The following is a 13,363-nucleotide window of genomic DNA, read 5'->3' as shown; positions in this document are numbered from 1 at the left end:
TAACCTGGGGGCAGGTGACTCTGAGAGATGAGGTGGCTGGGCCTCAGTGGTGGCTGGGGGTGCAGGTGCTGGGCCAGGGGGATGAAGGAAGAGTGGGGATGGCAGGGGGACCATCAGTAAGGGGAACTCCTCTGCCAAACCCCACGCAGGTGCCTGTGCCCGTCAGGTCCCCCCCACCCGGTGCACGGTGCTGTACAGGCAGGTACTGAAAGAGGGGGGGGCTGATGGAGGTGAATTTGGGGGCAGCACGTGGGTGCTGGGGCTGCTTCCCCCTTGGTTATTTAGAAATTGAGATTTGAGAAAACACATCTCAGAGGAGCAGGGAGTTGTGGAAGGAGCAGTTCTGTGATTTAGTTATTGCCTCGTCCAGGGAAGATTCACTTATTTATTGTTTCCTGCTGCAGCTCCCTCCTGCTCGGGGCAGCAAGGAGTGAAGTGGCAGAGAGACACGTGTTAGTTTAAAATAAAAATAATTAGAATCAGCGAGGTGCAAGCGAGGTGGAGCATTTTGAGAGGGTTGAGGAGGAGGAGGAATCAGTTCTCCCAGAGCCCAGGGCCCCCGTGTGTCGCTGTGGCAGATCCAAACTGGGATCTGCAGAAAACTTTTGGGTGAATAGCAGGGGTTTTGGCTCCCCAGCACTCTGGGTGGGCCCTGCCATCTGGAGCATCCCGGCACTGGGATGGGGCTGGGCAGGAGCAGCCGGGTGCTGGGGCAGTTTTGGGGCTGGCCACGGGCTGTGTCGGTCTGGAGTGCCCCTCGCTGCACACGGGCAGCACTGCAACTGCACCACGAGAATCGCTGGCCCCTGCCACTGCTGCCACCACTGCCACTGCTGCCACTGCTGCCACCACTGCCACTGCTGCCACCACTGCCACCACCACCCCGGCCTGGGGACACCCCACACTGGGCACACGGTGGGCAGCAATGGGGAGCACTGGGGCAGAGCCCACTCTGGCTGTCACTGCTCCCAGCACTGTCCAGGGCAGCACTTCACCTGCTCTGTGCCTCAGTTTCCCCCTCTCTGGAATGAGATGATGGCAGGTGAAACGTCTTTTTCCCACCTTTTTATTAGCTGGAAGGAATAAATATTTTGGGAGGTTTTTTGCGGCTTCCCCGCACCCTGTGTTACCAAGGGCAGGGTTGGAGAAGGGCATCTCCCAGCCCTTCTGCTTCCCATTGTTTTTTTCTTTATTTTTTCCTATTCTATCACCAAAGGGGATGGCAGGAGATTAAAAAGAGCTGGAGGGAGGGATACTTCTCTTCATAACTTCCAGTGTCCAAGGTCAGGCTTCTTCTGAAGGAGTGGGATACATGGAAAAAAATTGTGTATTTCCTCTCTTTGAAAACCACCATTTCTGCTGCAGCTTCTCCCTCATCTCCTGGAGCTCCCCTGGGATGGGACAGGGGTGCTGGGGACCAGGGTGGGTGCCCCATCCCCATAGCAAGGGGGACCCACAGGAAGCCCCCAGCACAGCCCAGGGAGTGGGTGGAGGGTGTAAAGCAAACATCATTAGAGGAGAGAGATGAGAAGCAAACAGAGCAGCCGGGTCTGGCTCTGAACAAACACTGTCGAAACACAAAAGCCACGTTGGGCTGAGGCACCGTGGGGGTGGATCCCATGCCATGGGGGGCTCACCTGGCACCTCCTCCGTGTCCTGGGCACAGCACCCTGCCCAACACCCAGCACAGGGATGGGGCATCCCAGGCTCTGGGGATGCTGAACCACATCCTGCCCACTGCCAGGATTTATTTTACCTCCTCTGGAGCCTTTGCAGGCACATCCCCACCCGGGTGCTAGGGGGTTGTCACCAGGGAGAGAGGGGGATGTGGGCACTGCTGGGCCTGTGTCTCTGTGGGCAGGGAAGGTTCTGCTTTGCCATGCTCGTGGCTGCAATCAGGGCATTGCTTGGATGAGGAGCCCCCTGCACAGGGAGGAGGGAGGAAGGGGAGTGTGGGCAGGATCCGGCCAGGGAGGGATGTCCTGTGTTTGCTCACCAGGGACAGGGTTCAAGGGCAGTGGAAGGCCCCAGCCCTGGCTGGACTTCAGACCCCAGGCAGGGGATGGTGCAAGGACAGAGTGGGGTACAGGGGCTTGTCCTGCTCCCCCATGGGTTTCGGGGTCCTCCTTGGAATTCCAGGTCCCTGGGATGTCTGTCTTCACAGTGCTGTGCAGCCCGACCCTGGGAGGTGCCAGCACAGGGTTTGAGGCTGAGTGGTGCCTCCCAGCAGGGCATGGCCCAAATGGAGCATGTCCCTTTGGGTGACAGTGACAGTGGCTCTGAGCTGGGACCCCAGGACCTGGCTTCAACCACGCCTGAGAGGCTGGGTCAGCTCTTGATTTGTGGGGTCCTGCAGGGGTTCCCCCCCAAAAATCACATCAGACAGCACTGGCTGGGCCCAAATCTCCTTCCCCGGGAGCTCTGAGAGCTGCTTACAAAGTTTCCCCTTTGGACTGTGCTCTGCCAAAGGGCCAGAGGAGCCAGAGCCCGGCCCTGCTGCCTGTCACCGTGTCACCTGGCCGTGGTGTCAGCACAGGGCACTGTGGCACGGCTGGAAGGGGGTTTGGGGGGGAAAGGATGGATGGAGGACAAGGGAAGAGCCCAGCTTTGTTTGTTTTTCTCCTTAAATGAGAAGCAAAAGGGGTGATGGTGCCATCTGATGAGGTTCTGGGCACTGGCAATTGCCTGTGGAGGGGGGGCTCAGTCCTTGTGTCTCCTCTCCCTTGTTGTGCTGGCCAGCTCCTTTGTTTATACAGCCCCCGTTCGACCTTTTAAATTGCTGTTAATGTTTTAGCGTAACGAATTAGTCTCTCATCACGAATCAGGACTCGAAATAAAAAAAAAAAAAGGGAGAAAAAAAAAACCCTCCGAGGCCAACTTCCTGAAATTGGGGTCATTCTCATTTGCAAGGCAGAGAATCTGAGAACCTTAATGCAAGGAAATTTATTCAAAGGCAGAGCCCCGGCGTGATTAGGCCCTTTGTAATTATAGCTCGGAGAGATTCCACTCCAGCCTCCTGCCTCCCTCATGGATTAGCAAGTGAGTCGGAAAAATACACAGGATTTAATTAGAGGCAAATTAAAATTGGTAATGAAATAGGGGCAGTAGCAAATGGCAGGGAGTTGGAAGGGGAAAAGGGAGCTGGTATCTCTCGGGGCTGTGCTGTCTGCCTACGTGTGTGTCTCTTTATTTTACATTTAGAAATGTAAAGATGGTCGATGTAAAGAAGAAAGGGAGGGAAAGGACCAAAAGGGGAGGGTGGGGGAAAGGAAAAGAAAGGGAAAGATTAGCTGGCTTTGCCAAGCAGAGAGGGTGGTTCTGCTCCCAGTCCTTGCTGCTGTCACTTGTCCCATACTGTCCCCCCTTCCTCAGCATCTGGCCAAGGTCCTCAAAACGGGGTCATGTCCCACGTGTGGTTTGGGGGCTCAACAACTCAACCCCCTCAGCGCTGGTGGAGTGGGGGAGCACTCACAGCAGCCTGGGTGGCTTTGGGGGGGGAACGTTGGGGTGTCCAGGACAGCCCGGAGCTGTGGGGACCTGCGGGGCTGGCCAAGGAGGAGGATGGTGAGGAAGAGGAGGGTCTGGGCAGTGGGATGAGGGTCACACCACTGAGCTCCTGCCCTCTCTGCCCGCAGAACGCCGTCCGCCACAACCTGAGCCTGCACAAGTGCTTCGTGCGCGTGGAGAACGTCAAGGGAGCCGTGTGGACCGTGGACGAGCACGAGTACCAAAAGCGAAGGCCACCAAAGATGACAGGGTGGGTGCTCCTTTGCCATGGACACAGCCTGGGGGCTGTGCTCACACCTGCCCCTGCCGCCAGCGTCCCTGTCCCCAGGCCAGCAGCGCTCAGCCCTGCGTCCTTCTGCTTTCTCTCTTTCTGCAGGAGTCCGACCTTAGTCAAAAATATGATTTCAGGACTCGGTTACGGAGCACTTAATGCAAGTTACCAGGTAAGGACCCCGTCCTGTCCCTGACTGGGACATGGGGGCACTAAACCCCTCCACGGTCTTGTTTCATCAGGAACTGTAGTGAGGGACAAGGGGAATGGGTTCAAACTGAAACAGGGGAAATTTAGGTTAGAGATACAAAAGAAGTTCTTCCCCATGAGGGTGGGGAGGCCCTGGCACAGGTTGCCAGAGAAGCTGTGGCTGCCCCATCCCTGGAAGTGTTCAGGGCTGGGTTAGAGGGGCTTGGAGCAACCTGGTCTGGTGGAAGGTGTCCTTGCCTGTGGCAGGGGGTGGAACTGGTGTTTTTTGAGGTCCCTTCCAGCCCAAACCATTCTGATTCTCTGATGCCCCTGCAGGCTGCGCTGGCAGAGAGCAGCTTCCCGCTGCTCAACAGCCCCACCATGATCAACACCAGCTCGGCCAGTGCCATGCTGCACGTGGGCCACGACGACGTCAGCAGCACCGTGGAGCAGGTCAACAGCAACGGCAGCAACAGCCCGCGCCTGTCCCCGCAGCAGTACAGGTCAGCCTGGGGGACAGCAGGGATGGTGCTGGTGGGGGGCACTGGGGTGCTGGAGGGTCTGGAGCTAAAGGACGGTGACACATCGGGCACCAGGAGCTGCTCGTTGCTTCCCATGGCTCCTGTCCCCTGGGTGAGGAGGGTTTTGGACCAAGAGCTTTGTGGGGTTGTGGCTGGGGGGGAGCAGCCCCCCGAGGCTGAAGGCTTCCCCCCCCACAGCCACCCAGTGCACGTGAAGGAGGAACCAGCTGAGGCGGAGGACGACAGCAGACCTGTGTCGCTGATGGCCACCACCAACCAGAATGTGACGATTCCCGACGACAGGGACCTGGAGGAGGAGCTGCCAGTGGAAGACTTGTCCTAAGGACTCCTTCCTCCTCCCCACCGAGGGGCAAACCCTTCCCACCCTCCCGGCCGGAGACCAAGCGACGCTCCCACCTCCCCAAGGTGACCTTCGGCGTTAACCTGTTCTTTAAAGGCACTTCCACGAAGCAAAAGGGTTTCCTTGGGGCAACAACCCGTTGCTGCCGGCGCGTCCCTCGCGCTCCCACTGCCCTGCGCCGCAGCCGGTGACTGACCGACCCCGCCGCGGGCACGTCCCGCGGCACGAGAAGCAGAAACCCAAGAGCTGGACTTTTTCTCCCCTCCTCCCTTGGTTAGTGACTGGTGAACGAGGATGGTAGGTTGTTTCTGTCCGAAATGGTCCCTTCCTTCCCTCCCCGTGCGCGGCGGGCGCAGGGAAGGCACCTCTGTCCCCTCCTCCCGCGGTGCTCGGCCGCCCCGAGGCAGCGATGGCAGGAACCCGCTGTTGGCAGGAACCCGCTGTTGGCAGGAACCCGCTGTCGTCCCTCGGGCCCCCGGTGGGTTTTGCACTAGGAGGGACCGTGGACCCTGCCCACGTGTGCTGCCTCCAGCCAGCTTTGGGGGAAGAAACAGCAGAAACGGGGCTGAGCCCTCTGCCGTGCTCTGGATGTCGGGCTCACACCGTTGTCTCGAAGCTGGGGAAGGACGAGGACCGGCACGTCAGTGGGACGGGGTCTCCTCTGCCTTGTCACCTCCGGCCAGTTGCTAAACTGCCTGGCAAGCAGAGCGGCCTCCCAGGCTCTGCCCTCCACGGGCTGGTGGGGGCTCCTGGCACCCAGCACTGCTGACCATCCGCAGCCGACTGCCAGCGCCAGCAGTGAGGACTCGGTTCCCCCCGTCCTGCTCGACGTGGCTGCAGCGGGTGACACCTCCCAGCCCATGTGGGGATGGCCAGTGGCCCAACTTCAATTTCAGGGAAAGGCTCCCGGCCCCCTGCGTGCCCCGTTCCACCTCCAGAGCCCGGGGCAGGGTCTCAGTGGAGCAGGAGGGCAGCATCCCCCAACACCGAGCCTCCTCCTGGGGGCACCTGCAGAGGAGCTGGGGGTCATCCCATCCCGCTGGGAGCAAAGCTGAGCCCAGTGGATCCCCGTGGTGGCCAAACCTGGCCACGGCCCCCAAGCTGAGCCTGTTGCAGGGGGGCTCCCGCTTTCATCTTTTCTTTTCCTTATCCTTTTGTGTGTGTCCAGATGGGAAGATACCAAAAGATTTCTAGAGACAGAAGGTCCGTAGTTCAGGTGAACAGATGGTATTAATGCCAAAAGAAAAAAATATTAATAATAATGAGAACAACACAACCAAACACCCCTCTTCTCCCTGCTCTTTTTTTCTGGGGCGGTGATGTGGGTACCCAGTGCCAGCCTCCTCCTGGCAGGCAGCGTGGCATCCCCAGTGCCCTGTGCTGGCTTCAGGGAGCATCACCTTCCCTGGGGAGCATCACCTTCCCTGGGGAGCATCACCTTTCCCGGGGAGCAGCACTTTCCTGGCACAGCCAGGCTGGCACTGGCTGTCCTGGCACACAGTGGGGTCTTTAGGGGCTCACTGTGATGGATGTGGGGCTGCTCACGTTTTTGAGCCCAGCTCCAGGTTCCCCCAGAGCGATCCTGAGGGTTGCTCTGTCCCTCCCTGTCCCTGCTACTCCAGGATGAGACACTGGGGGGCTGTGTCACCCCCACGGGACATGGGGCTGACACCCTGGGAGCAGTGTTGAAAATGCAACACACAGCTGTGGGTCACGGGGGGTTGTGTTTGTCTGTCCCCATGACACCTCTGTGACCTCCCCAAGGGGCTCCTGGTGCTGTGGGGTTTCCCCAGGGTGAGCCCATACTGGACTCATCCTTTTCACTGCCTGAAGCATCCTCGGTACCCAGGTGGCTGCAGAGAAGGGGGGGTGTCCCTGGGTCCCCCCTGCAGCCGGGGGGACGTTGAGCAGAACCCCCCACCCCAGCCCGTGTTCCCCTGTGCCACCCCGTGTGCCACCCCCTGTATCATCCCGTGTCACCATCTGGGGGCTGCCGAGACCCTCGGGGGGCAGCGAGGGGTGACACAGCCCGGTGGGGCTGTTAACGGGGGTCACCGGCACCCTCCCCCCCCGGCTGGGGCTGCAGGGGGGGCCCTTTCCCATTCCCAAATCCAGGGTTTTCCCTGCTCCCCCCGCCCTCCCTCCCGCGGGTCCCCAACACCCCTGTAGGTGTCACCCGCGCTTCTCCCGCTGCCGAGCGCCGGGACAGCCCTTCCCAACCCCTTCCCAGCCCCTTCCCAGCCCCTTCCCGGCCCCTTCCCCGGCTCCCGGCCCCTTCCCAGCCCCTCCAGCCCCGGCCCCGGCCCCCCCCGGGCTCCGCCGGACACCAAAGACCCTGCCCGGGCCGGGGGGCACCACCCGACCCCCCCTTTTGCTGTCCCCCCATCCTGCCAAAGGAGCTGTGAGGCTGGAGGCACCGGCAATTTTCCCCACCTACTTTATTTTATCCTTCTTTTTCCTTTTCCTTTTTTTCCCTTTCCCCTTTTTTGTTTTTTGGGGTTTTTTTCCTTGTTTCTTTATTCCCCCTTTTTTTCTTCCCCCCCCCTTTCTTTCCCTTTATTCCCTTTCCCCCTCCTTTTTCCTCTTTCCTTTTTTCATCTTTCCTTTTTTCCTCTTTTTACCTTTTTTTTTCCCTTTTTCCTTTTTTATTTTCCTTTTTTCTTTTTTCTGCCCCGTTTTCTTTTTTTCCCCTTTTTTCCCATTTTTTTCCTTTTTTTTTTTTTTTCTTTTTCCTTTTATTTTTTCTCCCAGTTCTTTTCATTTTAAGTTATTGTAGTACCAAGTTTACAGCTGGCACGGGGGGTGTTGCTGGGGGGACCTGTTGCTGCTTTACTCGTACGAAGGGGAGGGGAGGGATGGACAGGCTGGACCTTGGGGTGCAGCCCCTGAGCCCCTCACTGCTGCTTGGCCACAGTTCCCCCTCTGTGGGGAATCACCTGCCTCCATCCAGGTTTTTGGGATTTTGGGTTGGCATTGGGGGTCATTGTGCCTCTTGGGGCAGTGCCAGCACCCTGTGTTAGACCCCCTCACTGTTTGGAGGAGGTTTCAGTAGCTGCTCCCCTTTTTTTGCCCTTCCTGGTCCTTTTCCCTCACCTTCCTCCCGCTCTTTAATTTTTTGGCAGCTTTGCACCCTGGATTCTGCACAAATCCAAGGTGGCCCCGGCATTGCCGAGCCCTCCAGGGCTTCTTCCTCGGGGTATGACTTTTTTTTTTTTTTTAAGCTTTTCCAGAGGTACAGACACCCCTGAAATGCCTCCCAGGGCCTCCAGATCCCCGTGGATTCAGCCAAAATCCCCGTGTGCCATCATCACCCCCAGACCCCGTGAGGAAAACCTGGCACCTTCCCCTCCGTGCTGAGTATTCCCAGAGGTTTTCAGCTGCCATCCTGGCTCCCAAGAGCACTCTCTCTATATATTATATATATATATAAATAAATATATAAATATAAAGGAGTTTTTTTCTTTAAACACATGCACAGGTTTGGAAAGTCCTGTGGCTCCAGGTGATGCCTCTTCCCCGGGAATCCTGGTGGGTGATTTCACAGGAAACGTGCCCGGTTTGATACTCAGGGGTAAATTTAATTCCTTCTCTTACCCCCTGCCCAGCCCAGCTGCCTCTGCAGGGTCCCACCTGAACCAGGTACTGTGTGTGTCCCCCCACCCTCACTGCCCCCACCCCTCTCACCCCTCTGGTTTATTTTTTGCTGGTTTGAATTTTACTGAATTCTGCGTGTCTTACCTCAAACACACGCCGGAGGCCAGGGGGGGAGGGAGGATCAAGGACCAAACACAACGTGTGGCAGAATTGTATGTCTGTATATATTGAGATATATATATTCTGGGTTTAAACCTACCAAAACAAATGGTTCTTTTTGGGCTTTTCTGTATTTTTGTGTTTTATTTCCTGTTTTTGCCCAGCCCAGGGCACTTCTACGAGGGGAAGCTGTGGGCACCTCTCTGTACGTAAAGGCATTTTTCTGGTATCTCCCACTGAAGGAATTACTAATTTTTCCATGTGTTTTTCTTTTTTTTTTCCCCTCTCAATGATGTCTTCCCCCAAATAGCTCAAACAGGTACCCAGGGGAGGGGGTCAGAAACCAGCACTCCGAGGGAGGGGGTGCTGGCAGCACTGGGGGCTGCTGGGGAGGCCGGTGGAGGGGAAGGGAGAGCAGCAGCTGAACCTGCATCAAACCAAAGGGTTTCTTTGCTTTGTTTACACCCCTGGCCAGCCTCACGCCCCAGAGGTCCTCCCTGGATCTAGGTTTTTGTCCTGGAAGTGTTGGGGAAGGTCGGGACAGGCCAGAGCCAGGGGCTGGGGGGCTCTGCACCCCCGGAGGTGCCCGCTGTGGCCCCGGGGGAGCCCATGGCTCGGGCACATCCCACCCCCGGCTGCTCCGGGAAGCGCCAGCCCTGCCACAACCTTTTCCTGTTTTTCCCCGTTTGTTCCCATCCTCTTTGGCGCTGGGTGGGAAGGTGATGCTGGGGAGGTGGGACCAGGTCCGAGGGGGCCGGAGGGTGGAGGGGAGGGCGGATGTGTAAAGAGCGACCCCTCCCCTCCCTGCCGTCCTCGTGCTGTATAAAGGAAATAGCCTCGCTGTGTATTTGTACTCTGAGCTCCGTGTGTCTGCGTTGGCAGACGGTAAACCCTTGTACAGTAGGTCTAGCTGCATGTAATCTGTATGGACAATGGCATTATAAAATGCAATAAAATAAATTACCTATCGTGCCGCTGTGCTGGCTGCCTTCTTAGGGTTGTTGGTTTAAAAAAAATGTGCGTTTTTACAGAGTCGTTGAGGTTGGAAAAGCCCTCCGGGATCATCGAGTCCAACCTGTGACTGATCACCACCTTGTCAACAGACCACATCCAGTCATTCCTTGAGCACCTCCAGGGATGGGGACTCCACCACCTCCCTGGGCATCCCCTTCCAATGCCTGGCAACCCTTTCCCTGAAGAAGTTCTCCCTGCAGATCCCTGTAGGCTCTTCAGCAGCGAGGGAGCGATGGCCGGCAGCGGAGAGGGGATGGGGATGAGGTTCCAGACTCCAGCCTCCTCCTGGCCCCCCGAAATGGCTGCTCCCATCTGTGTGCAGACCCTGCCAATGTTAACAGACTGTTACATCCCCTTTCCCTCCGCCGCTCCCTCCCGGCCAAACTCACTTAATCTTTTTTCCAGTGGCCCTTTTCCAGGGCTCTGAGCTGTGTCCAGCTCGCCCGTGGCTTCCTGGGGTGTGCTGAACGTGCCTCTGCAGCCCCTCACCACCCACCCAGAGGGGCTGAGCCAGCACCCATGGGTGCCCCAGCGTTAGGGGGGCTGCTGTCCCTGTCCCCCCCCCCCCGATGTCCCCATCCTCCACCAGCTCTGCAGCTCCCTGGGGAGGGCAGGGGAGCATCTCTGGGGGGAGCATCTGGCTCTGATCGATTTAACACTTGCAGCTTTTAACTTTTAAACTAGAAACTTTTTTCCTTTTTTTTTTCGACATGAAAAGCTTTCCAGGGTTGATTGCTAAACCAGTATGTGGATGGGGGGGAGAGACTGGGACCAGTCAGCCCCTCCCCTCAGTTCCTGGTGCACCCAGAAAACGCTGGCAGGAAGCACCCACCCCTTTCCTGCTCTTCCCTCCTGGTGCTCCAGAGCTGCACCCACATGGATACCACCCTTCTCTCCAGCTTGCTCGATGCTTTGCTCCAGATCCATGGGATTTTCACACACCCCTCCAGCAGGACTAGAGGGGAGTTGCTGCCTTGAATGCACAGAGCCAGCACAGCTTCCAAAGAGCTCCAAGGAGCCAAAAAAAGGAGCGAAGGCTTCGGGTTGCTTGGTTGTTTTTTTTTTTTTTTTTAAATGAGCATTAAGAAATTGGAATATTGGGGCCAGGAGGGAAATGGCCAAAGGGTTCTTGCTCTGAGGTCGGGCCCTTCCCTGAGTTGATGGTGTCTTGGGGGTTGCTGGTCCATGTGGCTGTATCACCCCAGGACTGGGGCTGAGAAGGGGTCCCCAAACATGATGACCACCCGCCCCTGGGCTACCAGCAGGCTTGCTGTGAATCCACCCCCTGCACCAGGGGCTCACAAAGTGTTGGGAAGAATAATTGTGGCTTTAGTAAGTGGGAAGGAAAAGAGCAGGAATGGGGGAGCAGGCACTGGATGGGTGTAGCACCCGCTTTTGCCACCCCAGCCTCTCCAAAAGCCTCAGCTCCTGCCTCACTGTGCAGAAACCTGGGCCATCAGCCCCCAGCCTGCAGGTCCCGGGTGGGAGGGAGGACAAAGGGGACCTTGTTGGTGGGTGTGAGCACACCACACCCTGCCTGCAGCAGGACCTGATGCCTGTGGGGCTCTGGGGGTGTTGGGAACCCAGGAGAGGCTCCAAACGGGGGGGCTTTGCTGACCCTGCCCAGGAACGTGCTCAGTGTGAGCCCCAAGGCACCTGAGGGGCACCTCCCCATCCCTGAGTGCACCATACCCTCCTCAACATCCACCTCAGCCCCTCCCTGCAGAGGCCACAGGGATGCTCAGTCCCTGGCTGGAACGGGGCCCTGTCACCCCACACCACTGGAGATCACTGAGACCCCCAAGCTGTGATCCCCAGTGGTCCCCAGGGCGAGTGGCAGTGGTGGGGCTGCCCCAGCGTGCACACCATGATGCCCCTGTGCCTCTGCCCCCAACACCATCACCTGCCCATAGCCCCCCAGGGCAGAGCGTGGCACAGAGGGGATGGGGGAAGTCTTTAATTTTTCCATCTTCCAAAGATGAATGTCCATGGGGCCCTCTTTTTTTTTATTAAATGTCCATTTCCTTCTTTTTCTTTTTTCTTTTTTTTTTAATTATTTACAGAAATAGCTCGTGACTCATCAAAATCTTTCAGCAGCGAATGTAAAACAGTGGGGTCATTCACTGCGAACCCAGCGAGGCAGGCAGAGCCTCCTCCCCCCACCGAAGGGCTTGAGAAGGTTATTTTGTTTAGAGACTCTGTGTGTGCACAGGGACGGGTAACTCTGCTCCGCAGATCAGGGGGAGATGGCTCAGACCCCAAGCAAACACGGCTGGGGCTGCACAGCCCGGCTCTGTGCCCCGTCCTCGGCGGCTCGACCGCACGCTGCGGCTCCAGGGGTGTTTCGTTCCTTGTTTTCGGATCACACGCGTTTTCTCTTATTTATTTATTTTACTTTCAAAGGTTTCGCCGAGGGATAGATGCCGGGAATGTTGCAAAACCCTCTTTTGAACTGGAAAGTCGAAGCTTTAGTGCTAAATCCTCGCCGGAGACGGGAAGGTCAAGGAGGTTTAAAATCTCCGCCGCCCCCAGTCTGGGGGACCGGGAGCTACGGGGTGCTGGGGGACCCCCAGACCCGGGGTGATGGGGGCAGACCTGTGGGTGAGGGGGTGCAGAGCCAGGGCAAGGGGTGCAGAGCCTGCTCCCCCCGAGGCACAGCCGGGAGCTGGGAGGGCTCGAGTGGATTTACTTTGGCGGCGGCGGAGCCGGGAGCGGAGTTGGAAGCCAGAGTTTGTGAATGTGGGTCAGTGCAGTCACACACCTACAGAAATGGCCTTGTTTTCCAAAATCCAGCCAGCTCCCACAGCGTTCCTCGGAGCGCAGCCGTCCTGGGTGTAGCCCAGGATTAGTCTGGGTGTAATCACTGTGGGATTGAGTTGGACACTGCAGGGTGCCCCCAGCCCCTCTCCCACCCATCCCTAGCCCCCTGCTCAAGCTTCTCAGGGGGAGTTGTCTTTAGAGGGGACAATACTTTGGGGAAAGAGAATTTTGTTTTTGTGGAAAACACTGTTTAGGATTATGGCAGCAGAAAGCTGTTGGCATCATTATGCCGTGCCAGTGGTGAGTGAAAGGAGGGTGCAGACTAGTTTTGCAAGGTTGGATCCTGCTCTTGGCTTCACTGTGATCCCTGTCACTGGGAGGGGAGCAGTGCTACACCACTGGCACTGGGGTGTCCCCACTTGGGTACAGGAGGCTCAGCAGGATGGCCCACGGGGAAGGCAGCACCATGGCCCCTGTGTTGCTGTGGGTAAAGTCCTGCTGCTCTGTGGCCCCAAAAACCTTGTGAAGAACTTTCTTGAGTGGCACAGCTCCCACTGTGCCAGGGTCTGCCAGCTTGGGGAGCCCTGTTGCCCCCCAAAGCCAGGCCTGCACAGGGGGTTGATCCTGGACCACCAAAGTCATGACTCATCTTCCCAGCCTCTCCTTAATTAGTTTCTGGGTTATCAGGTGGAGCTGCCAGTGCAGAGGAGGAGAGTTGCTAATCCCCACCCAGCCGTGCATCCTCATGGTCCGAGCTGAGCACGTGGCACCTGCATTCCCGGTCCTGTCCTTCCCCAGGCAGATGACTCCCTGCCCGGGCAAGGCACCCTCCACCTCCCCCCAGCTCCAGGCAGCCCCAGGGCTCCCGGGCCCTTCTCCCTTCAGCCCCCTCTGTCCGGTGGGGCCGTCCCTCGGGGCTGCCCTGGGGAGCGAGGGTGGCTCTGCCCCGGCAGGGCCGGGCCCGGGGTGTCTGGGCAGGTAAACAGG

At 57.9% G+C, this 13,363-nt stretch overlaps 1 protein-coding gene across 2 annotated transcripts in view; it reads left to right on the top strand.

The window, feature by feature from the left end:
- Window positions 1–6,998, top strand: part of FOXP4 (forkhead box P4) — a 36,710-nt gene extending 29,712 nt beyond the window's left edge. For both annotated transcript variants that reach the window (XM_027659604.1, XM_027659603.1), the window contains exons 13-16: window positions 3,636–3,757; window positions 3,884–3,950; window positions 4,304–4,470; window positions 4,687–6,998. In XM_027659604.1, the coding sequence (XP_027515405.1) occupies window positions 3,636–3,757; window positions 3,884–3,950; window positions 4,304–4,470; window positions 4,687–4,831 (501 nt within the window). In that variant the 3' untranslated portion in view covers window positions 4,832–6,998. The remainder of the gene's footprint in view (window positions 1–3,635; window positions 3,758–3,883; window positions 3,951–4,303; window positions 4,471–4,686) is intronic.
- Window positions 6,999–13,363: the final 6,365 nt, after the last annotated feature.

Source organism: Corapipo altera, unplaced genomic scaffold (assembly GCF_003945725.1).
Source record: "Corapipo altera isolate COAL_440 unplaced genomic scaffold, ASM394572v1 77b, whole genome shotgun sequence".
Classification (NCBI taxonomy): domain Eukaryota; kingdom Metazoa; phylum Chordata; class Aves; order Passeriformes; family Pipridae; genus Corapipo; species Corapipo altera.
This window is presented reverse-complemented; position numbering and strand designations above follow the sequence as displayed.